Source organism: Phallusia mammillata, chromosome 3, assembly GCF_965637545.1.
Source record: "Phallusia mammillata chromosome 3, kaPhaMamm4.hap1.1, whole genome shotgun sequence".
Classification (NCBI taxonomy): Eukaryota; Metazoa; Chordata; class Ascidiacea; order Phlebobranchia; family Ascidiidae; genus Phallusia; species Phallusia mammillata.
In genome coordinates, this window is record NC_137254.1 from 26,299,408 (window position 1) to 26,321,742 (window position 22,335).

At 37.6% G+C, this 22,335-nt stretch overlaps 4 protein-coding genes and 1 long non-coding RNA gene across 6 annotated transcripts in view; 1 reads left to right on the top strand and 4 right to left on the bottom strand.

Moving 5' to 3' along the window:
• Window positions 1-22,335, top strand: part of LOC145217487 (uncharacterized) — a 44,492-nt gene that overhangs the window by 14,694 nt on the left and 7,463 nt on the right. Inside the window, exon 3 of the long non-coding RNA XR_013857406.1 lies at window positions 14,476-14,558. This is a non-coding gene — a long non-coding RNA (uncharacterized LOC145217487). The remainder of the gene's footprint in view (window positions 1-14,475; window positions 14,559-22,335) is intronic.
• LOC145218703 (uncharacterized) lies at window positions 542-2,224 on the bottom strand. Of its 2 annotated transcripts, none has more exons than XM_080086109.1 (6): window positions 2,062-2,224; window positions 1,926-2,008; window positions 1,534-1,610; window positions 1,341-1,476; window positions 872-1,051; window positions 542-780 (listed from the first exon to the last, which is right to left on the bottom strand). In XM_080086109.1, exons 1-6 carry the CDS (start codon window positions 2,079-2,081, stop codon window positions 689-691), a joined length of 588 nt encoding a protein of 195 aa, XP_079942235.1. In that variant the 5' UTR covers window positions 2,082-2,224; the 3' UTR covers window positions 542-688. The 2 variants fall into 2 exon arrangements, with proteins under 2 accessions (XP_079942235.1, XP_079942236.1); XM_080086110.1 differs by having other exon boundaries at window positions 1,534-1,629; window positions 2,062-2,222.
• Window positions 3,798-6,399, bottom strand: LOC145218724 (matrilin-3-like). The gene is made up of 8 exons (XM_080086131.1): window positions 6,141-6,399; window positions 5,996-6,078; window positions 5,643-5,939; window positions 5,376-5,564; window positions 5,181-5,282; window positions 4,950-5,098; window positions 4,708-4,880; window positions 3,798-4,330 (listed from the first exon to the last, which is right to left on the bottom strand). Exons 6-8 carry the CDS (start codon window positions 5,071-5,073, stop codon window positions 4,139-4,141), a joined length of 489 nt encoding a protein of 162 aa, XP_079942257.1. The 5' UTR covers window positions 5,074-5,098; window positions 5,181-5,282; window positions 5,376-5,564; window positions 5,643-5,939; window positions 5,996-6,078; window positions 6,141-6,399; the 3' UTR covers window positions 3,798-4,138.
• On the bottom strand, window positions 7,237-9,238 carry LOC145220332 (uncharacterized). The gene is made up of 2 exons (XM_080087571.1): window positions 9,113-9,238; window positions 7,237-8,248 (listed from the first exon to the last, which is right to left on the bottom strand). Exons 1-2 carry the CDS (start codon window positions 9,172-9,174, stop codon window positions 7,558-7,560), a joined length of 753 nt encoding a protein of 250 aa, XP_079943697.1. The 5' UTR covers window positions 9,175-9,238; the 3' UTR covers window positions 7,237-7,557.
• On the bottom strand, window positions 12,234-16,472 carry LOC145217478 (uncharacterized). The gene is made up of 3 exons (XM_080084753.1): window positions 15,636-16,472; window positions 13,415-13,548; window positions 12,234-13,176 (listed from the first exon to the last, which is right to left on the bottom strand). Exons 1-3 carry the CDS (start codon window positions 16,450-16,452, stop codon window positions 12,727-12,729), a joined length of 1,401 nt encoding a protein of 466 aa, XP_079940879.1. The 5' UTR covers window positions 16,453-16,472; the 3' UTR covers window positions 12,234-12,726.

Consider the following 22,335-nt stretch of genomic DNA (forward strand, 5'->3'; position numbering starts at 1 on the left):
CTGTATCGAGAAATATAACCCTGATTATTTCCGGTTTAAACGCTCCTTTTTTCTAAGAAGTTTATGCGCATAAATATACGTTCATGTGTTGTTTTGCAACACATGCGATATCGTGGCTTTAGGGTTTTAAGCAAGCCAGAAGCCTTGTCCCGTGTAGGTTTTAATGTCATTTATTGCACTCATGTGAACGAAAATATGTTATGTGACGTTTTTTGGGGGCTTTGGTTTTTCTTAAACGCGTAAAAAAAACATATAGCAGTTGTATACACACCAACTATACAATATTATAATTTATCCTCAATGTTTAAAGTTGTGGTTTTTTAACAAAACTGATTCTGTGTTTAGGATTAGAAATTCTTGACAACCACTAATTTTTTTAACCCGAATTCTCAGATCATGTGACATACAATCTGTGAAATCTTATATGGTGGTTAACATAAAACGCAAATAAACATTCTAAACTTAATTTGCTAATGTCGGCTTTTCAATGATGTCACACAAATTGCTCTGTATTTATAACTAAAATGACAAAACTCCAATATACATAAGTACTGTTTATTGACATCTTAATGTGTTAGTTAGATTTCTCCTTAATGTGGATATAACACTGTCATTAAGTATGAACATCTACTGGTGTTCATGTAATACGTGAACACATGGATCTCCACAGAACTGCACGTTGATCACATCAATAAGCTTTTTTGAGCTTAGCTTGTGGATTTTCCCCGCCAGTGTGATACAGAAAAACATCGTCTAACAGGTAGTAAGGTGGACATGGTCCTGTTTAAAAATCAAATATATGTTTCCGTATTTATTTGTCACTATTTTTTACCAAAGTTGAAAAACTGTATACATTCAATCATTTTCTTACTTGCACAACATGGTGTTTCTCGTGCCCAACTTCCATTTCCCAAACAAACATTTGCTTCTTGTCCCTTTGGCCACACTGAGTAGTCTTCTCCTGTACATTGATATTCACAAACCTTATTCCTCTTGTGGCACTCAACGCTGCCGTGTGGAAAGTTGGGTGACACTTGTGGACAGTCATTAACTATAAAAGATACAAAAGTTACATTTTCTGCAACTAAATGAGTTGTATTTGCGATCATCACAGGTAGCACAAGCTTATAATTGGGACACATATTTATCCAAACTGTACCACTAACCACTAAAACAATTGCCATTTTTCATAAAAACAGTTGATCTTCATATGTACTAGTTGCCATTTAAGCATATATTTATTAAGTGAGGTTTGTTTTTCATCAATTGTTATTTGCTGTAATCTGACTAATTTAAAGCTCGACTCGATAATTTGTATCTATATCGAGTATACATTATACCTGGTGCGTTCAACGTGTAATGAGTTGTACAAGTTGGAATTCCAACATTGCAGAAATCCGCTCGACAGCAGCAAGTGCAAACAGAGTTTGGTTCATTCGAGTTGCATTGAGTTGATCTTCCGGAGTATCTCGTGTTCTAATAATTTTAAAGGGTTTAAGTCTTATTAAAAAGCGCGATTTTACTGTACATTACCTGCATCTGATTGTCCCGACAGGCTCGAACATCTTTGCAACCTTTCATGAGCGTCATGTGATCACCATCACGTCTCACTACAGTTTCACATGATTTATGAGAAAAATAGATGCGTTGGTCAGTTTTCGGTTTGCATGTTTTGTAATGGTTAACGTTTAGTTATTTTACATGCGGTAAATGATCATCCATTGTATTTGCAAAGAATTTAGATTTTCATAAAATTTCGTGCCGAGACGTACATTCATTTGTTCTAACGCAGTTTAGACATTTTAAGCAAAATATATATTTTCGAGTTGGTTTGACTGATCAATTCTTTCGTGTGGGTGTTTTCAGCATTTTATTCTGAAGCCTTAAACGTCAGTTAAGCCTCAAACGCCAGTTACTAGGTATACCTGATTTGGCATGCATTTTTGTATGCTTCCATTGGCATCGCAATTGTCTACGCTTGAACCATAACACTTCATGCATTTCAGACCTGAAAATGCTTTTGTGAGTTTTGCTTGTTGACTTGATTATTTTACAACTTACCTTGAATTCCGTTTAATCATCCTATTAAAACACAGATACTGAGAATAATTTTCATCTTTGCTCTAAAGAATGTGTCCCTGACTGACTTTTTGCCGGCTAACTGGACCCTTGCGTGATTGCCAACTGTTTTTTAAGCCTTGGGGCATTTTTTGCAATTTGCCTTTTTTCAATTTCCATAGTTTATGGTTGTCGTTTTATTACAACAGTATACTCGCTTTCCATCGCTTTTTACGGTCAAAAATGCATCCAAATGCGGCAAATGTCGATGCTTGAGTCGAATAAATGCGATAACATCCAACGCGAATTTCCTACGCTAGATCGATAAGATATATTGCTTATGCGTTTCTGATTGGTTGCGATGTCTCAAGTTGTAATGGGGCTTAAATGCTACATATTTCGTCAAAAAGCTACTAAAGTTAGTTATTTACGATCATTTACCACAAACTATTTAAGCAGTTCAAAGTGGTTTTAAACCCACTCCAATTATATAAAGTCGATCACTCTCCTGTAAATGGCAATGCTATCGGTAAACGAAATCTTATACGTCCTTAATCAGCCTGACGACAATGTTTGGATTCAATATGTGTTCAACCCCGCGTCCCTGACACCTATCGATTTATCCGAAACGGACATAGAGGTGTTCAAATTAAACTGAAATGAAAATATACTAGACTTTGATAATAGTTGATAAAATAAACATTGCTTAAAATATGAACTGAAATAAAAGTATGCAAGATATTGATATTTGGTTGATAAAATAAACACTGCTTTTTGTGTTTGGTTTTGGTGAGTTTGAACTGCTCATAAGATTTGCGATGTCCACTTACAGGTTAAACGAATGTTTTACATTTCGTTGATGTTGCCATTAGGCCACATAAATATAAATGCTTTTGCTGTAACGATGTTTCTTTTTGAAGCGAACTACGTTGGGTCGTATTTATTGGCGTTCTCTTTAAAAATGCGAGTGTTCTTTGGTATTTTAATGAAATGGTTGTTATTATTTGTAGCTTAAACGCAGTGTGTTTAAAAATCAGCAATCCGTAATTGTTAACATGTTGTTAACACAGGTTTACACTTCGTTTGTGTTTCTCAAGTTGGTGGGTCGCATTTTTTTAATGGGGTCATGAAGGTATTTTTATTGGTATCACAAAAATTTTGTTCATTACGCACAATATTGTCACCTTAGTTTGTCATTTATCGGCAAAAATGATATTCAAATATTTTATTATGCAACATATTGTTACGATATCTATATAAGTTTGGAATTTCAGCTATTAAAGTTTAATAGTGATAATTAAACTGACTTTATCATACATATCCATGTTTAAGGACAAAATAAAAACGCTGACGATTGGTTGTAAAAATGTATATGCATGAACACACATCGATAGTTTCCTAATTATGTGTTAGTTAAGAGCACGGGGAGGAGGGTTGTGTTGAAAAACCTCCAATGTGTGCAATGTGTGTAGCAAAGATAAAAAGTCGCTGACATGATACACATTATAGTTCGGGTTAACCCTATACGCTGGTATCCTAGAGCAACCATGCCGACTACGATTTCTATGCTACGACAATGCGTTATAGGCAAAAAATAAGACATTTTTAGATTAAAAATGATAAACTAGTATTATTTGCACTGGAGAAAATCACTAAGTGGTTGTTGTTGCATTAATGTTATCACTTCTTGTTTTGAAGGTATTCGCATATTTGTAACCACAGCCAATTTTGTTGGTCAGAGTTTATTTCACTCGGTCAAAATCGTAGCAGTACAATTGCAGTACAACAAAAATAAGCCGAAAATAAACGGGCGTCTTGTCATATCGCAGATAAAGTTCTTACTCCAGACATTTATTTTTGTGTTCAGATTCTTTGTTGTATACCGCATTTTAATTTTACTTTGTTTATAACCAACCTAAAGTAAAAAGTATAGTCTATTAGTCACAATGGTGTAATCACACATACACGAGTCCGACATAAATTTTAAATTTTATCAATCTGTGGGAGTTCAAATGTTGGTCAAAAAACCGTAAGTGTTTTAAATTATATCTTTGCAGACATTAACCAGGCTTGTTTCGTTTTACTCGTGTTCGTGCATTACGTGGTCACACGGATTTGAACAGAAATGATTGTTCAATTCCTTGATCTGTTCCGCTGAAAGATTGCCGGTTTCTCTGTCGAACACAAACACGTTTTTTTCGTCTCCGGTAACTTCCACTAACTTCTTGCGATCGAACTTAAATCCGTCAAGTCCATAAGCCATGGCATACACCTAAATAACAAGTTCCAAATGTATGCAATTAGATTACAGTTATTGCGATTGGAAAGCATTTAATTTTCGGTCGTGCAAATAGATTGTAGGGTCATATTATTTTCGATTAGAAAACAATGCAATTGCTTATAATAAGCGTTGATGGTTTATACAATGTTTTTTGTAAACACGTTCAGTCTAATGTTTTTCGTCAGATTCGTGTCAAAACTCAATATTTTAATGCTACCAAAATATAGTGGCCAAATAACCAAAAACAACATATGATTTGCTAAGAAAAAATACTCTATTTCACTTTTATACAAAGGCTGCAGCTGTGTAACTTTTAGCACATTGATTTTATGTGATACATATTGATTCATACAAAAGGCCAACGTTACCCGAATGCCACGTCTTCTGGCTTCAGCGGACGCCCTTCTTACATCACCTGTGGGATTGGCGTTCGCAATGAGTAAAAAAATTGCTTTGGGCACTCTGTCGTCTCTCAGGCCGGATTCGCGGGTAAACAGGTTATCGATTGCGTACTGAATCGCGGGACCAACATTTGCTGGACCTATAGACGTTAAGGTTTATAGGATTTGTCACGTCATCATAGATCTTTATGTAACTTATTCTTAGTAACCTTGAGCTACTGAGATTCTTTCGTGCACAATCTCCGACAAACGTGATTTGTTTGTTCCGTATTCGTTGAATTTAACCACACTGGACACGACTGGCTCGTCGCTAAAATACATTGCTGAAATCATGATGGCATCCTCCGCTACGGCCGGCCTTAAGAAGTAACAAAAAAATGTTTACATTGTATACATGTAGGCTTAGTAACAAAGGTGAGAAAACACATCGCGCTGCTTACCAAGTAATCCTTTCGCGAAATCTATTCAGTCTTGCTTCCTGGTTGTCACCTCCAATGTGATAAGATAAACGTTATCCAACAAGTAGTAAGGTGGACATGGCCCTAAAATAATTGATATATATTTAAAAAGGTAGGTCACATTGGAACAGCACTTGGGAAATTGTAATAACGTAAAATAATATGACTTCAACCCACTTGCACAGCAGGGCCGTTCTCTATTCCACGTCCCATTTCTTAAACAAACGTTCGCTTCCTGACCTTTAGGCCACACAGAATAATCTTTGCCCGTGCACTGGTATTCACAAACTGAACCTGGTTTGTTTCCGTTGTGACACTCGACTTTGCCGTGTGGAAAATTACGTGGCACTTGTAAGCAGTCAGCAACTAATGGAATTTAAATAAGTTGAATTTAGTTACTTTTGTCGATATCGTTGCCCTTCCGATACTTATATTTGAATGTACCTCGGCTTGCTGAACTGTAAACGGAAGCGCATGTTGGCATGCCAACGTTACAAAAATCCTTACTACAGCAACATGTGCACATTGAATTGGCTTGATCCAAGTTGCATTGAGTGGACCTTCCAGAATATCTTGTATTCTGCCAAACACAAATGAATAATTAATCAATTAAGGAAGAAAAAAGATTTTTTCACATATGCTTGCCTGCATTTGGTTGTCTCGGCAAGCTCTTCGGTTTTTACAACCTTTCACGACACGCATGCGATCACCATAGCGTCTCACGACAGTTTCACATGATTCCTAGATGTAGTTGTAAACATTGTCAATTGTTCTTGATACAATTTTAGATTTTTTACCTGATTTGACATGCAGTCTTTTATCTTTCCCTTGAAGTCACAATTGTCAAAACTCGATCCAATGCGACTCATGCATCTTATGCCTGAAACCAAAGTAATTTGTTCAAACTGACCAAAAATGCAGTTATTTGCAAAAATGTTTTACCTTCTGCCGTTTTCGTGGTAACTAAGACAATGCAAAATATTTCAAAGTGTTTCATCATTGCTTCATAACGTTTTCGTAACAAATTAACCCTTTTTTGCTGGCCTTAAGTTATACAACTATAACAAAACTGTTCACATCCAGCACCTTACGGCCTGAATATAATTTTCTCTTTGCGGTCGCATAGAGCTACGTTGATTTTTCAATTGAGATTCAGTATGGTAAGGTTGGTGTGCATGAAATGTAAGATTGCCTGTGGGCAGAACGTATCTCGGCGATTAAATCGTATTTTAGGCCCTTGCTTTGTCCGTGATTGTAATGTGTGCGATTGACACATCATCCCATATATCTTCGGTACCGATTTCCGGCATTTTTCCGCTCGCCCGTAAACGAGCGTTGCCCTTCAAAGTGGAGTGATACCTTTTTCCGATCAGCTAAAAAATAAAGGCAAAACGTATCATCATAGACTCTTATTAACTTTTTTTGCAAAGTCCATGTCATAGTCACTTTGTGGATATTAACAGATATTTGTCAATTTTACATTATCAAACAAAGCGGTATTACCAATTTGTTTGCTCTCTTTGTCTGTTTGAAGTCCATTAATAATTATTAATCCACCTCGGCTTTTCTGTACCTAATTGTAATGAATATTGCCAGTTAAATGTTGATCTCGCCAATGTAAATGTTTCAACACTGCGGTATCATTTTATATCCGACCTTGATCTATGTAGATTATTGATTTCAGAGCCAGTATTGGTGTGAATTGCCTGTGGGCAGAACGCAGTTTGGGATCAAATTGCACTTCTAAGCCCTTCCTTGAACAGCGCACAGAAATGCCTTAACGGGTAAAATTATATTTGAGCGACTCGTATCTTGTCTTCATTAGCATCATTTGGTCTTTGTCACAAGTTGATCTTTTTCGTCTGTTGTTCGGATGTACAATCTACAATCTTATAAACAGGCTTTTACCGTATACCACTTAAAGCTGTTTATTTCTCCTGACAGAACTTATTCCATACATACTATCTGCAGAAAACGTTTTTAATGTAATCAATTTCTGTTATATATCTACCTTGTTTAAAAAAGAAGGAAACCTTGCTTTTCCATGACATGGAATTTTTTTATTATTTTGCACGAGTCAATCCACAGCCTGTAGTGAAAAAAGGGCAATAAACACAAGGTACGAAAGCTTTTGTATAAGTTAATGAAGTGTAGGTCAATAAAATGGCAGTTTTACTTCTGCTATGTAGGCAGTGAGACAACACAGTATGTAATGGTTAAATCTTTGTAGTTTAAAAGCCAGAAAAAAAACTAAATTATTCCACGAATTTGCACACAAAAATCTTCCGCGAAAACAATTCTCCGATTATATAACACAGACTGTGAAATTTGACCGTGCTTTCCTTCAAAGAGATTCTGATTAATTCTCCTCCCGCATTCTTGCAAGAAGATCGTGGAGGTTCTTCACTAGCTGATCGGCCTTTTCATCCTGGGAAGCTTTTGGCTTGCTCTCTTGGACATCTTCTTTAGGCTTTACATCGGCTTTTGGCTTTACATCGGCTTTTGGCTTAGGTGCATCGGCTACAGGTGCTGGTCGTCTGTTGGCATCCATCCTGGCGCGTGAATCCATTCGCATCATGTTTCTTCTGGCAATCAAGTCACGGAGCATGTGCTCACGAGCATCCATTTCATTATCGTCATCATCCTCGTCTTCTTCATCTTCATGATCACGAAGATTGCGAAGCATCTGCATCAGGAAATCCCGCTTAGATTGCTTCTCCTCAAGCTCATCGCTCTTCTCGCTGGTATCTTGATCAGCTTTCTCATCAGCAACGGGTTTCACGGCTGGTTTTTCGTCAGCGACTGGTTTCTCCTCAGATGCCTCTTCCTTTGCAGCCTTCTCATCACTCTTTTGGTTGTCTGCTTTGGCTCGTTGATCCTGCAGCATCTTCATGTGGTCTTTCAGCATCTCGAACATTTGTGCATCGAAAACATCCTCGTCCTGTTCATCTTCATCTTCGTCAAATGATGGGCGTGCACGCATCCTTTCGTCCATCCGCATTCTTTGGTCCATCCTCATTCTGTCGCTTCTCATCATATCTCGGGAAGGTCTATTAAATATAATGCTTAAGTACATGAATCGAGCAGCGTGTGTCTTATTATAATTTTTTATTAGTAACTTTATGAAAAGTCACAGTATATTTTATGGTGTCAGTGCTGATGCCTGAAAATCATTTCAGGCATAAGATTGTCGTCTATTTTCAAACAAAACGCTTGCAAACAGTGTTATTTTTGTGATTTGGGGCCGTAACGAACATTTGCGATTTGGCAACGCACCGTTTTTATTCGAAAATTTATTTGTGTTCTATAATGCTTCACAATATGTTTACACTGGCGCTCAGTTGTGACGTCATTTCTGACTGCGTGGCGCGTTAAGTTTGTGCGCAGGCCGCGAGACCGGAAGCCCTTTGTTCTTTAATAATTTCCCTGTTGCGGTCGGCACACGCAGCGATTCTTTGTTTTCAGCCGCTCATCACGTGATGCCTTTTTGATCATGTGACTTGCGCCTGCGGAAATTTCGCGAATTCTGAAACCGCACTGCACTGTTTCAAGTGCACAATCCAAAACGGTTAACGATTCCTAGACATTTGGAATCGGTGTTTGTTTTAACAAGCATCCAATGTCGATCAAAAATAAAGTATAATGTTACTATCGTTTTTTTATACCGCTTTTTGACTCCGGCGGCGCTTAGTCAATTAAGATCATTTTTTTTTCCAGCTAGATTGTGAGCATCTATTTAGAACGATTTTTGTGCTAATACATTTTTAATTTGTCCAGATTTTACAGAAAATTAACAAATGATTGCAATTTTAATCTAGCGCATTTTGACAATGAGGGCCGAACAGTTTGAACATTATTTCGGCATAGAGCAAAGGTACAAAAAATGAAAAGTTTATATATAACACATAACATACCTTGCATCGGCCATCGCCATCATGGAGACGCCCAACAAAAGGCAAACAAGAAATCCCTTCATTTTCAGTTTTATTTGTTTACAACAGTAGTAGTTGCCCAAATCTGACAAAACATTAGAAATTTGTTAACAATTTTTTAACATGTTACACTCTTAATGGCATCTGAATTCAGTTTTACATGTTAAAAACAGACCAGAATCTATAGATTTGTTCACTTTGCATCCCCTTTAAATTTTACCATCATTAAACCAAACTTAAGGTTTCAAACATAATTTATCCTGCCAGCAGCTATTCAAGTACCCTGCCTGCAGTTATTTTGTATATGATTGTCTTAGGACGATTATAGCAACCATAACAAGGAAGCAACTCTTTGTCCTAGCCAAAGCGTTTAAAGGAGGGAGGAGCGCTTGCAACGCCGCCCACCTAAACTAAAGTAAGGAGCAGACGTACTCTGACGGCATAACAAACCATACATTACAAATATATTGTATCGAAATAACTAAATATAGTTCAAAACTACCAGGGTTTATGACTGAATTGAATATGGAAATTAATACAAATTAAGAAACGTATATAGAACAAAACTTTTCCATCGTATGCGAGATACTTTTAGATTCGAATCATGGACAACTTAAAACTCGCTAAAAGTGTTACAGAATTAAATCATGTAATACAACTATCAGCTGCTAACTTTTTTCACTGTAGTTGATAGTCCCGTCGGTTCGACTTACTAAACAATACTAAGCGTAATTTGGGCCCGAACGCCACCATATGTTTATTTTCTATTGCTTACTGCGGAGGATGCCAGCCAGCGTTCGTGGGGTTACAGCGTGTGGGAGACAAAATCACAGGAAAGAGCCCTCCGCTATTCTCATACTTGCAAACTGCCATCCTGCCTTATCATGTTCTCCATTGTTGTGACTATTTGAATTCGTGCAAACTTAATCGGGATTCGTGATTTCTGGCATGTGATGTTTTAACACGTCTGTTTAGAAACTTTAGATTATTCAACTAAAGCATTGTGCAAACAGATACAATTTGCCTAATGTTGGTAATATCTCATTTAGGTCCAAACTGTCGAAAAAGCAAAGATTGTCAATGTAATACGCCTGGCGACAACACTATATTAAAGTCTTGGAAACTAAAGAAATTACGACCAAAATAGTTGATGTATTTCAGTCACATTTCATATAGTTTTCCACAAATATATTTCTTTATCAAAGACAAAATTAAATCTTATTTTTCAGCTTTATTTCTGAACTAAAAACCACATATTTTTGACTGTATTGTCCTGACTTGTAACAAAGTGTAAAATGGTTGTATTTAAGCCCTACATCCCCCACCAACCCTAAATGACTGGAAATATCATTTTTGTTCGATCGAAAAAGTAGTCATTGCGCAAAAAAATATTTTTGGATACTGCGTAGAGGAATTTTAGTATGAGTTGTACAGTTTCTCCAAGCAAGTGTCACAGCATGACAAACGCCACGGATTCTAAATTATTCTAATATATACCGTGAGGCATAACCAAAATCAAGCCGTCGTTCAAATTTGCATCAGGAACGTTTTACGCCCTTTTTATAGTTTAGTTCAAATGTAAAACTGTATGTGGTTTTGAATGGCCCAAGCATGGTCTCTGTTATTCGTATGCAAATATTCTCGTTTGCATATTAAATCATCGAAGTGGGTTAATTTCGGTTGTTAAACTGTTGTACTTAATTCCAACGCTTTAGTATGTTTAATGTATCGTATGGCATTAAACTCGAAACCGTTTTATCTGAAATCTGAATATGACTAAACCATTACATAATCCACACGCTGCTGAAGTGAGCATAGATTCGGTGTAAAGTTTCTCTGAAAATAATAGAACGCGCAGGCAATTCGGTAAAACCATATGCTGATTTGCGATCTGTTGCTTAGAACGACCAGTAATGATGAAACACCATTTCTAGAAACGTGGAACTCTTTGCGCGATTATGCCACGTGTCTTTATTCAATTTGACCATGTCTGTTTAATGCTCGTTTGGGTTTTGTCCTAGACCTAGTCTAAAGGAATATTTTCCAAAGAAATGACAACAATGATAAGAAAGGCCTTTCGTTGTGATTTGTGAAGTTACTCAACTATTGTGTACGCAGTTGCGTTCTATGACTCGTTTCCTGAGTGAAATTATCACAAGCGTTCTAAAGCTTAACAGCTTTGTAGTCTACTGTCAGAGTTTACAACTTAAAAAGTTTTGTATACATCATTAAAGTATCTATCAACCACGCTTGCTTAGTCAAGGTCTTTTCACCATTGTATAATTGGAATTTAAAGTTTTAGCCTAAAAAATTACCACGATGGGGTGATTAAAGTACAGAAAATAAGTCATACTCCTCGCCAATGGCTGATATGCATAGACCCTGAAAGAATACACATGGAGGGAACATGGCCGACTGCCATCCTGTCTGATCATGTGCTTTATTGTATAGAACATAGTGCTTCGTGCGAACTTATTATCCGGAGTCGTGATTTCAGGCATGTGATGTTTTAACAAGTTTTGTTGGATTATTCAACCACCACAAAACGAGTGCGTGGTACCTATAATTGACAATAAGCATTTGAACGTAGAAAGCCTTCTTTGATATCTACAAGGGTTGTTGGAGAATTGGTTTGTAGTGTATTCCCGGTATACCAGTTGCTATACCAGTATACCAGTCATTTTCCGTACAAGCATATGCCGCTAGGTGGTGTGCGTGCTCTCCAAAGACTGAGGCAACTTCAGGTCAACGGTTCAAACATGTCCATCTAACCTTGTACCCGCTTAACTTGACAGTATCGTATTTTTGTAGGTCCAATTTGTTCTGGAGTGAAAAGTGATAGATGCAAAAAAAATACTTTTCTCTCCTTACTTCACTATCTAAAATATATATCTGTTCTGGTTTTTTGTCGTTTGGCTCTCAAAATTCTGTTGTGGAAATGGTGTCTTTAATTAATTTTTTCAAATAAAGCTTATTGAAGAAAAATATTTGATATTAACCTACCCTTCCCTTTAGTGTGTCTGTATATCAACTTATAGCCAGTCAACAGTTGAATATTTTGTCGAATATAATGTCATAGGCTTCATAGTCTTACCACCTGCCGTAGTTTATCGTTTTAGTATTTTTACACCCATCAGGTCGTCTGAGCGCACATGCAAGAAACATACAATGATAAAAAGGTAGCAAAATTACACCGACGACCGAAGAACACTGACAAACGCAAAAAGCAAAATAACGATTTCAAACAGCGACACTGCGCGGATTGCTGGCAAGATGAGCCAGGTCGTTGGGCGGCGATAAAAAGCAACGGAGATGACAAATTATCAATTGGAATGAGTTAGGTAGTCCAATGGTAGACAGAAGATTGCAAAGAATTACAGAGTGCATCGGCTAGGGATAAATACGTAACGTTAAAACGCGCAGCGATTGGCGGATTCCAATTTTGTCTTGCAAAGCATTTTTTTAGTCATAAAACAATCGAGTATGCTTTGGAAAGGCACTCAACATCATACTGGCAACTCATGAGCTGTATCTTACCAATTGCTCGCCAAGATAAAAATACTTCAATGCCAACCCCACATATCCAGTAACTCGACTCAGCTGTACATGCAGCCTAAAGGAATTGTACTGTCACGTGACATGCCACCGTACAAGAAATCGGCCGCAGCCGCCGCTGCCATTTGATTGACAGCTTGAGGGTGATGACGCGAGGCGGTCGCTATATGAGGGGGTGCCGGGTAACCGTAGTGTGACGTCATCGTATCTGGAATCATTGCAGGAGCAGAGTTGAATGGATGGTGCGGGTGGTGGTTAAGCGGGGAAAAACCTGCCGCTGCTGCTAAGGCCGCTGCCGTGTTAGAATAATGAGCCTGCATGCCTGGATGGTACATGCCAGGGGGCGGGCCTCCGGTCATGTGACCTGCGAGTTGTTCATGCGGAACAGACTCTCTCATTCTCTCTTCGCGCCGCTCTTTCTTCCACTTCATCCTTCGGTTCTGGAACCAGATTTTTACCTGCCGGTCTGTGAGCTTAACTGCCTTGGCAACCTGAAAAGAATACAGGGGCTGTCATAATGATAGGACTTGGTATATAAACCTTTTGTCAATTGTATTTCAAGCTACCAAAAAGATTGGAATTCCAAAAACACGTTTAAATGATTTTACAAAGTGATTTTCTAAATCGATCGTTAAGAAACAGCGTTTGGTTTTTATATTTATGTCCTAATTTCCAGTATGTTGGAAGTTATCCTTTTACAAATATCATTTGCTGGCGGATTTAACTTACTTCCAATCTTCGTTCCCTAGATAAATATTGGTTGTAATGAAACTCTTTTTCCAGTTCGAGGAGCTGGAACTTTGTGTATGGCACGCGCTTCTTGCGCCCACTGGCTGTCAGCCAATTCTTTGTTGGATCGCTTTCTAAAAAGAAATGCGGTTTTGTAACAACTTGTTAGCAGTCATCAGAGAAGATACAGAATGTAAACGTAGACAAACATTTTGCGCAATATGTATGAAAACTAGTCATTTATAAAAGGTATCTTACATTTATCATTAAACATCTGAGCCACGATACAATCGCTTTTTTTAATTTAGTAATAAACGCACTAAACTCAATCGGCATAAGAGGAGTTTGGTTGCCAAACAAGTTGACTAAACCCAGTTAGAATAATACACATATACAACTTCTTTTGAAACCAGGTCATTTCAAGATATACAATGCGGTAACGCATCTTCAGTAACATGGCAAGTTCACGAAGTGGATTGTGATTGTCCACCAGTCGCCCTTTTGTTCAAGTTCAAAAGCGCCCGTAAATTGTTAGAAAGAGTCAAACAATTACGGTGAGCCGTAAATAATTTTCCCAGTAGCGGCGTGCGACTTGACCTAAACCTAAGTTACGCGACCTGGGTTTACTACAGGTCAGCGAGCAGTAAAGTGAACCGTAATAACCCCGTGCCCGGTTAACGTTGCACAAGTGAACCCGACAGCTTCGCGAAAGTTTAGGAGGAGCAATAAAGTTGATGGCATGCGACGGCTAGGTGTGCTTTGTCTCCTGAGAAACAACTGATCTGATGCGATATTTTTTTTTTATGCCAACCGTACTGTTCCAAAATGCTTTTTTGTTTCGTAGTTTTTGCAAAAATACATTCGCACTTAATTTTTTCCAATATAATTTTTCCCATTTGTGGAAGTGTTTGTCAGGAAATATAAAAACTTGTATTTTATATTAGTGCTTATTCAATGCGTTTGTATAACTGTTGTTTGCTTTCAAAATATTATTTATGCTTGAAACTTTCGCTGTGCAAAACTTTGACAAAAATATATCCACTTGTTGAATTATTTTGTAGATTCTAGGCGGACTTTTCGCTTGACTTGGAAACATTGAATTGCCGGGGAAAAAAAGAAAAATCGCGTTGCTTTCCTTTTTGAGGTACGTAATTTTCTGAATAACTTTTTTGTACACATGTATAATGGAGAAACGCCGTGGCCATAAAACAACAAGTTTACTCTACCCACTTTACGCACCTGCCTGATTTAGCCGAGAGGCCCAGATATCAGCCAGTTTATTGCCCGGGAATTGGCGTTAACAAGGCCGCGGGTCGTAAACGATTTTACGATGTTTCAAAGTTCGATCCCCTACAACGGTGGAGAGCCGCCATTATGGGTTGGCGCGTCTTGTCGCTTAAAATCTTTCTCCTTTCTATTTTTGCGTTGTAAATTCGAATAAATTCTACTACTTTGTATCCGTTTACAGAAGCGAAGAAAATTAAAAAAAAGGTAATTTTGTGCTGTACAAAACAAACCAATTAAATAAACAAAAACAATAGTTGTGTATATGATACCCTACAAAAAAATACAAACAAACACTTTAAATTGCATAATCACCTACTCTGATTTTAATGCAGTATTACATTCAAAATTAAGAAAACCATTTAAATTGTCAGAGAAATTGCGAACTGAAAGCAAACAATTTTTGTAAACGTTTAACAGGCGCTAATTTAGTGGCCAAAACTACCGTATCTTTTTAAGCATGGCATAAAAACGTTTACATTAAAATTGTTTCCTAAACGCGCAATGCTTTTTACAATTGCAGCTTGTAAAGCTTTGTTTATTTTCAGAAATAATTTCTGTGGTATCTCTAAACTGTTTGTCCAGTTTTACTAAACTGTACTCGATCTTATACTTGTATTCATTGTTACCATCGATATTTTCGAGAGAAGATACATTTTCAACTCAAACTGCCTTTTATCCTTCTTTTTAGAAATTGTTAAACATGATAGACCTACACCCTAAATTTTGTACTATTCCCTAAAACTTTAAGTACCGAAAATATCAGTCCTTAACGTCAGTGTTTTCATTTTAAAATGTAGGCCTAATTTATTTTGAATGTATTTTTTCCTGGATAACCAATACATCTTTTCTAGTAACGTATTGTGGACTTATAAACGGTTATTAAAATATCTCAACCCACACAGTCGCGCAGCCAAACTAAAATCCAAAGTCTTACCGTCAGTTGATCCTAAATCTCCTTTTCCATCCGCTCCAAACGGAGACACGGACGTTTGATCGTTTGAAAAGGGAGAGTCAATTTTCTCAGACTTCATCACGTCTTCTTGTGGATAAGAAGACAAACTCTTTCTCAAGTCGGAAGAAGCTTCCTCGATTCCAGCGCCAACCCCCCAGCCATTATGCTGTGTCGATGTCGGAGCCGTTTTAAGGTCGGAAAGAATGGATGAAACCGGAAAAGTTGGGACAGATGTTGTCTTGTTGGCGTCAAGCGCTGCTTGAAACACAGACGTTGCTGGAATCAACGGGTTTCGATCAGGCGTTGATGCTTCTCTGGATTTTTGATTTTCCAACAAGTGATTCTGTTGCTCCTGTTGGGAGTCTACGTTAGTACCAGTTACTCCTTCTTCGGGGTAGTACTTCTCTGGTGATGTAACAATGGGATGGGAGGGTACAGCATGAATTGGAGGGAGGAAATTTTCACTTGTTACTTGATGATCGCGGAATAGATTTGGCCTATACCCTCCATTTGAACCTCCAGTATCGTATAAGTTGCTCATAATGAATGGATTGTTCTTGTCTGATGCGTCCAGTCCACTTTGATTCTTTTTCTCTTGGTAAGCAACTGCAGAAAAGCCAGATCTAGGGCTTGGGTCAACGTAGTCAAGTGAAGATACCTCGTCTACACGTTTTAGGTGATTTTGAAAAGCAGGAATGTTCGATTTTTCTGCTGAAGTTGGACAAAGTCGACTGTCGTACACACAAAAGTTGCTTTGGCTGTGCGAATTGGGGTCTTTGTCAGTCAGTGGAGTGCTCATTGTATCTATTACCTACAGCTGAAGCGATATTAAAATTTTAATTTAAAAATATAATTTTAGCTAAATAAATCTTAATTTTTATTTTTTCGCAAGCTGCGTAAAAAAAGGCCAAAAACCAAAAAATATTTAACGTTAATTTGAATAAAAAATGAAAAGTTTGAACTTATCCTCGAACAAAACAAACCAACTAAGCACAATATTTATGTTTAATAATTTAAAAATTCATACTAAACGTACGAAAATATATTGTCGATTAAATACTGTGCGCGCAATGATTACGACCATAGATTTTTTGAAACAGGGCGAACCTTTTATACCTTTCCTCCCTCAAACGTAAAACTTAGATAGTTTATTTTTCCTGTTCCTATTCTTCTGTTGCAAATTTACATCGTCTACCTGCTACATACGCAGACATAATACTGCACACTGGTTACCTTTGTGCACTGCAGTAGCAATAAAGAAATTAGGTTTGTTTGCAAGTCCGCCATTTAACTGAGCGCTTATTTCGAGAGAAACAAAAGAAGAAGGCACTCGGTTCTCTCGAAGCCAGTTTGTTGGCAGCTAATTTCACGGACCCAGAGTCACCCATTGTCAATCATAGCATTCTCCATTTTAACGTCAAACTAAAGCATTTAATACAGCACAAGGCATTAACTACAGCGTCAAACATAGCACAATACATCATCTTCTGTTGATGACTTTTGTAAGTTTATTTTATTAAATTCGTCTCAATTTTTATTGTATTTAATGACATAATTTAAAGTAAGAACCAAAAGTCCATTTTTTGGTTTAATATTCTTTTTAATGTTATACTTTGTGCATCACAAAAGTCCAAAGTTCGTTCAACAAAAGCAATCAGCTTTATTTCAAAGAAAATGCAAGAAATTTATTACTTTACAACAATACATTTGACAGAAAACAAATCTTAGGCCAACATAGCCGGGCCAATTGTCAACAGTCGCATTGTTTTGATTGCTCGCATATTTGTAACTCGCCAGACTTCCATTGATACCCTATATCATTCTATACAGAAGTACGTTATGGCGCTTTATAGCAAAACTATAAAGTTTGCGACTAATGCGTAAAAACGACCATAAAGTTTATTTTCCAACTGATGCGTGGTTCTATTACCGCCATATTCGACTGTCTGATCTAGATTGCAGTGCGTAACAGTTTAATGGCGCTCTTTGGTTGCTCAGTGTGCTGCCTGTCAAAACGTTATTTCGGTTTACGTTCTTTTTAAATTGCTTATTTGTTCAATTAATAGTACGCGTTGGCCAAGGTGAATACCCTTTATATTCTTATCATTTAGACTGGAAACGATTTTTCGGTACAAAAGTGTGTTTTGTTCTTTAATGTCAACTAAAACTAGACAAATTTATTTCTAAACGCTTTTTGTATTTGCTTTTTTCATGGGTCTTGAACAAATGCCAAAACAGTTTTTCTATAATATACTTACTATATTAAAAAAATGTACAATAACAAACAATATGAACGTTGAATGTTGAGCTGATATGTTTAGTGTTGCGTTCTGCAATTTTCTGCTGATTGTGCACAAATATGTCGTAACCCTTACACAAAGTTCTATTTTCCCGTCCTCGCTTAGCTGTTGACAATCAACCGGGTCCTGTATGGCTTCGGGCCCGTGCTTGGGCCTGACATATGTATTTTACGGGAACTCGTAAATACGGATCTGATAATGATTTACACGACCCAACCTGACAACATCTCATAACTCTTGCTCTTTTTAAGCTCATGCATGGACTGTTGCTGTATTTACGGATTTGCTGGAGTACATTTCCGAATGCGCCTTTTTTACATTGCCATTTAGATCAGCACTTATCTTGCTCGTCTGGTTATAAATCTAATTGTTACGATCAGCCTTGTTTTAAAGCTGTGCTAATAGGGCGTTAAATTGTATATTTCAAGCTAGCCTTGTAGCGTGTATTCCTAACCCCATAGTTTATGGCAGCGCATATGTTACATGTTTGCTTAGCATCTTTGATTTAAATTTCACAGCACATATATAAACAAAACGCGCGTTTCTTAACTCAAACTGTACAATCTTTTGACTAAGGTTTTTTCTGCTTTTATATTGCCGCCAAGTAATTAAACAAATTCACTGACATAAAATTGAATATGCTATGTTTGCTAACGCAACAAAACCCTATCGGCAAATAGAAAATCATACAAACATATATCTAATGTTACAGTTCATTTTCTTCCATAAAAATTCGTTTGCTATTTAAATTACGCTTTTAATCGTAACTTAAAAAAGTTCGGGCTGCGAAATAAGCAAAAGTTCTCACCGAGACGATCGAAAACGAAAAGAATTTTGTGAATGAAGTTTTCGTCTTGGCAAGGAATTTAGCGTCGCGTGACGAGGCAATCCGTTATGACCTCATAAAAGTCATTGAGGCCTCGCAATTTGACGGAATGACGCAAATTTATCGCCTAAAAGTCTGTACACCGGGAATCTGCCTTTATTTGCACAACGACTCGTGTCAACACAACGCCGAATCCAAACGCTCTTAATTATCGCACGAAATTAAGTCGTCCGTCCCCATTTCCATTGTGGCCCGCCAAGAAACGCTTTCGATCGGGGGGCTGAGTTTGTGACGTCAAAGAGGGTTTAGGGGGTTCTACGTCCGGTCGAATTCGCCAGCCCCCGGATACGCCGGACTTTGACGTCGTAAAAGGCTTTTCGCACATTTTATGACGCAATAAAGAGGTCGCTGCTGCTTGAGGCTTGCGTGAGCGACCCGAGCGCGATCAATACCGTTACCTGGCGACCCCAGCAATGTCATATATCGTGCGGGGCAGGTCGGTAAATATGGCTGGCCCCGCAGCCTGCTGACATGCTGGGCCTGCTCACAGAGGTAAATCAAAGTTAATAAAAGTCGTTTGCGCCGGTGGCGGAACATACGGCCCTTGGTCCCCGGCGCCGTTTGGGCGATGAGTCCCGTGGTAGATGCTAATTTACGAGCCCTTTGCCAATAACTGCGCTTACACCAGACTATCAGTAAATATGTCCCGTACCAAACCAGATCGACGACCGCTTTAAGCTATGTTTGGCGACCATTTTGTAGCAGATACTGATCGTAAAACGAATATCGTATGAATTTTGGTTTACCTGTAATCAGTAGGGGTCTTTACAGAAAACTTATTTGCACGCAAGTCAATTACTAAGAAATGTGGCACGTTTCCAAACAAAACTCTATCAATATTATTCATAAAGCGATCATTAATAATCATATTATCGTTGCAGAAATATGTTTTTCTTAAACACTTAATTCCACTGTACCGTTTGATGCTCACAATGTTTACATGCTATAATGTCAGAAAACATGTCTGTAAAAGACTTGTTGCAAAATTACTCAAAGTCCCATTGCGATGTGTAGTGACCTCGACGTGACCTTGTGCTCTGCCCTCCGCGATGTAAACACCATGTACCAAATTTTATGTGGGTGGTGGTCGACCATGTTTAGCGGTTTTTATATCAGCGAAGTCAGTTAAGTATCAACATGGGCAATTCGCAAGCAAGTTCGAATTTAGGGCCAAAACACATGCTGTTTGTTGTTTTTAATTGTTTTTTGTTTGAATATTTGCGTCCGTGCAATGCTTTGTTACAGAAAGGCGAGATTGAACAGTAGTCACTGGGACTCGCTCTCATGAAAATTAATTGTTTAACTACACTTTGCGATTACAATACAGTCGCACAAAATTTTAAAAATGTAAATGTTATGTCACATTATTTAGGAATTAGGACAAAAGTCAATTGTTTTCTACTAATACGTTTTAAAAAAAGCTCAACTGATCCTATAGAGTATTTTGATTGCTGATAGCTCTTGTGAAACGCTTCCGAAAATCAAATGAATTTTAAGTAAACATCCAACCCTTTTGCTCTATACACTCTCTAACAAAATTCTTTGTCTTATTTTGACCAATTGTTTTGCCGATTTTTATCTTAAATTTTAATTCTTATCTAGCATTTTGAAAAACACCAGAATATTGAAACTCCGTCGCAAAAACTTACAAGATAAATGTTTGTTTTTTTCGATTTCCCCCATGCTTAGTCGATCTAAGCGAGATGTCACTCAGCGACGATTTGCTATCGAAAGGATGTAAGTTTACGACCTAAAAGCAATTTCGTTTTAATGGCTGACACTACGCTGTTTGTAAGCCTCACTCCTCAATGGGTTCCGCGACAGGTGTAAAGTGATAGCCTTTAATATCTCCTCATTGAAAATCCTAAACCTTTATGTCTTTACAAATAGCGCAACTTATGCCTTTTTCCGAACCGTATTGATTTACAGTTAAAAAACAATAATATTTGGTAGGTTTGCCAACACAGGTTCGCGCACGTGCCCGTCCAGCAGCAAAGCAATCAGCGTAATATTAGAGTCCATATAGTCTTTATGATGCCGAAAATTTATTGAAAACAAAAATTATTGCTTTTTAACGCGACAAAAATGTTTTAAACGGATAACATTCTTTTATTTTTATTTTCCTGTATTACTTCAATTTTTTATCCAAACTTTACTCCTTTTTACTTCTACCCTGCCATTAAGAAATCATTTTGCACAATGAGGGAACCTCATTCAATCCTGAATTAAATATCCCTACCGAGTCTAGTTAAAATTCCAAACTGTCATATAAAATCAGAGAGAGTGATCAAAAGGGACGGACAGATTTATATTGAGTAGGAATAATTTCCAATTTCCATGTGGTATTTTCTCCATTTTATTGCCTATATTTATTAGACAGGGGCGTTACGTCATTTTGCAGTGAGTTCACTGACCCAAACGGCTTACCTATAACTACAAAGAAATACTTAGTGGGTGTAATTGTTATGTTACACAGTTTTTTTGTGTAAATAAAAGACTGGCGTCAATGATGCGGTGCAGTGGTCTCGGCAACCGGTCGTAAAAAAGTGACTCATGATCTGTTTAGGTGTGCAAAAGTTACCGGTAGGTAGCGCTACGTTACCAAGCAGAAGTGCATGGTATTGTTGGTGAATAGATTGACGTGCGCAACTCATACACACTCATAAAACAACTTATCGGGACTTGTAAAATGGAATTTTTGTGGAAGCTTCGTGGGTTCGAACCTTAAAAAACGAGCATTCTTCTAACGCAGTTCGTTGCTGTAACACCAATTCAACTCACTTGTAGAGGTTTGAAATCAATGTTTCTGAGTTTGAAAGTGATTAACGCTAATAACGTTAATATAACTTATGTTTTGCTCATTACTATGTGAGAGACAAAATTTTATAGTAATTCAATTGTCAAATAGAAGTCTTGAATTACACCACTAATGTCCTCCGCAAATCAATGAAAAACTAGTCGATCTGTGTTTTAAATGTTTCTAGTTTACAACTTCGGCTATGGTTTACAATTGTTGTCAATATTAATCATCTCCTTCTGATGCGATGCGCGCGACCGTACATAATATCTCTTTGTTTGCAATTAGTTGTGCTCGAGCGCTTTCCAATTCTCGGCGCGTGTCGCGACGCATTGTTACGCAACAATGGACTCCACGCCGAGCCGCGCGTGCCTTCGTAGACTGATAGCTTTCGCCTTAGAAAATAAAGTGCTAGTATATACTTAGCAAATATAAAATCTATTGCAGCTCAATCTCAATCGTTCAGTCTACAATCCATTCGACATAGTTAAGACATCATACTGTGATCGAAATGTGATATTCATCATACAGAGCGATAAATCATAAAAGCCAGAAAGAAACTCTATGTAAAGTAGCATACTGAATTTTATTTTTTTATTCGTAAGGTATTGCGGGTGGTGTTTCCTAATGTTATACGGGCTCCACGCGCAAGGCTTGTTCGGAGGTCGTTCGGTCATGTATCCACAATAGCAACAATAT

What these genes read in the sequence shown, in the direction of transcription:
- LOC145218703 (XM_080086109.1), bottom strand. Translation starts at nt 2,081, where the DNA reads ATGATTAAACGGAATTCAAG. An exon ending in AAAAATGCATGCCAAATCAG is followed by an intron (nt 1,611 to 1,925) that starts GTATACCTAGTA and finishes GTGAAACTGTAG; the next exon opens with TGAGACGTGATGGTGATCAC. An exon ending in AGAAACACCATGTTGTGCAA is followed by an intron (nt 781 to 871) that starts GTAAGAAAATGA and finishes ATTTTTAAACAG; the next exon opens with GACCATGTCCACCTTACTAC.
- LOC145217478 (XM_080084753.1), bottom strand. Translation starts at nt 16,452, where the DNA reads ATGAGCACTCCACTGACTGACAAAGACCCCAATTCGCACAGCCAAAGC. An exon ending in AGATTTAGGATCAACTGACG is followed by an intron (nt 13,549 to 15,635) that starts GTAAGACTTTGG and finishes ATTTCTTTTTAG; the next exon opens with AAAGCGATCCAACAAAGAAT. An exon ending in CTAGGGAACGAAGATTGGAA is followed by an intron (nt 13,177 to 13,414) that starts GTAAGTTAAATC and finishes TATTCTTTTCAG; the next exon opens with GTTGCCAAGGCAGTTAAGCT.
- LOC145218724 (XM_080086131.1), bottom strand. Translation starts at nt 5,073, where the DNA reads ATGATTTCAGCAATGTATTTTAGCGACGAGCCAGTCGTGTCCAGTGTG. An exon ending in AAGAATCTCAGTAGCTCAAG is followed by an intron (nt 4,881 to 4,949) that starts GTTACTAAGAAT and finishes TAACGTCTATAG; the next exon opens with GTCCAGCAAATGTTGGTCCC. An exon ending in CCAGAAGACGTGGCATTCGG is followed by an intron (nt 4,331 to 4,707) that starts GTAACGTTGGCC and finishes CTTGTTATTTAG; the next exon opens with GTGTATGCCATGGCTTATGG.
- LOC145220332 (XM_080087571.1), bottom strand. Translation starts at nt 9,174, where the DNA reads ATGAAGGGATTTCTTGTTTGCCTTTTGTTGGGCGTCTCCATGATGGCG. An exon ending in ATGGCGATGGCCGATGCAAG is followed by an intron (nt 8,249 to 9,112) that starts GTATGTTATGTG and finishes TATATTTAATAG; the next exon opens with ACCTTCCCGAGATATGATGA.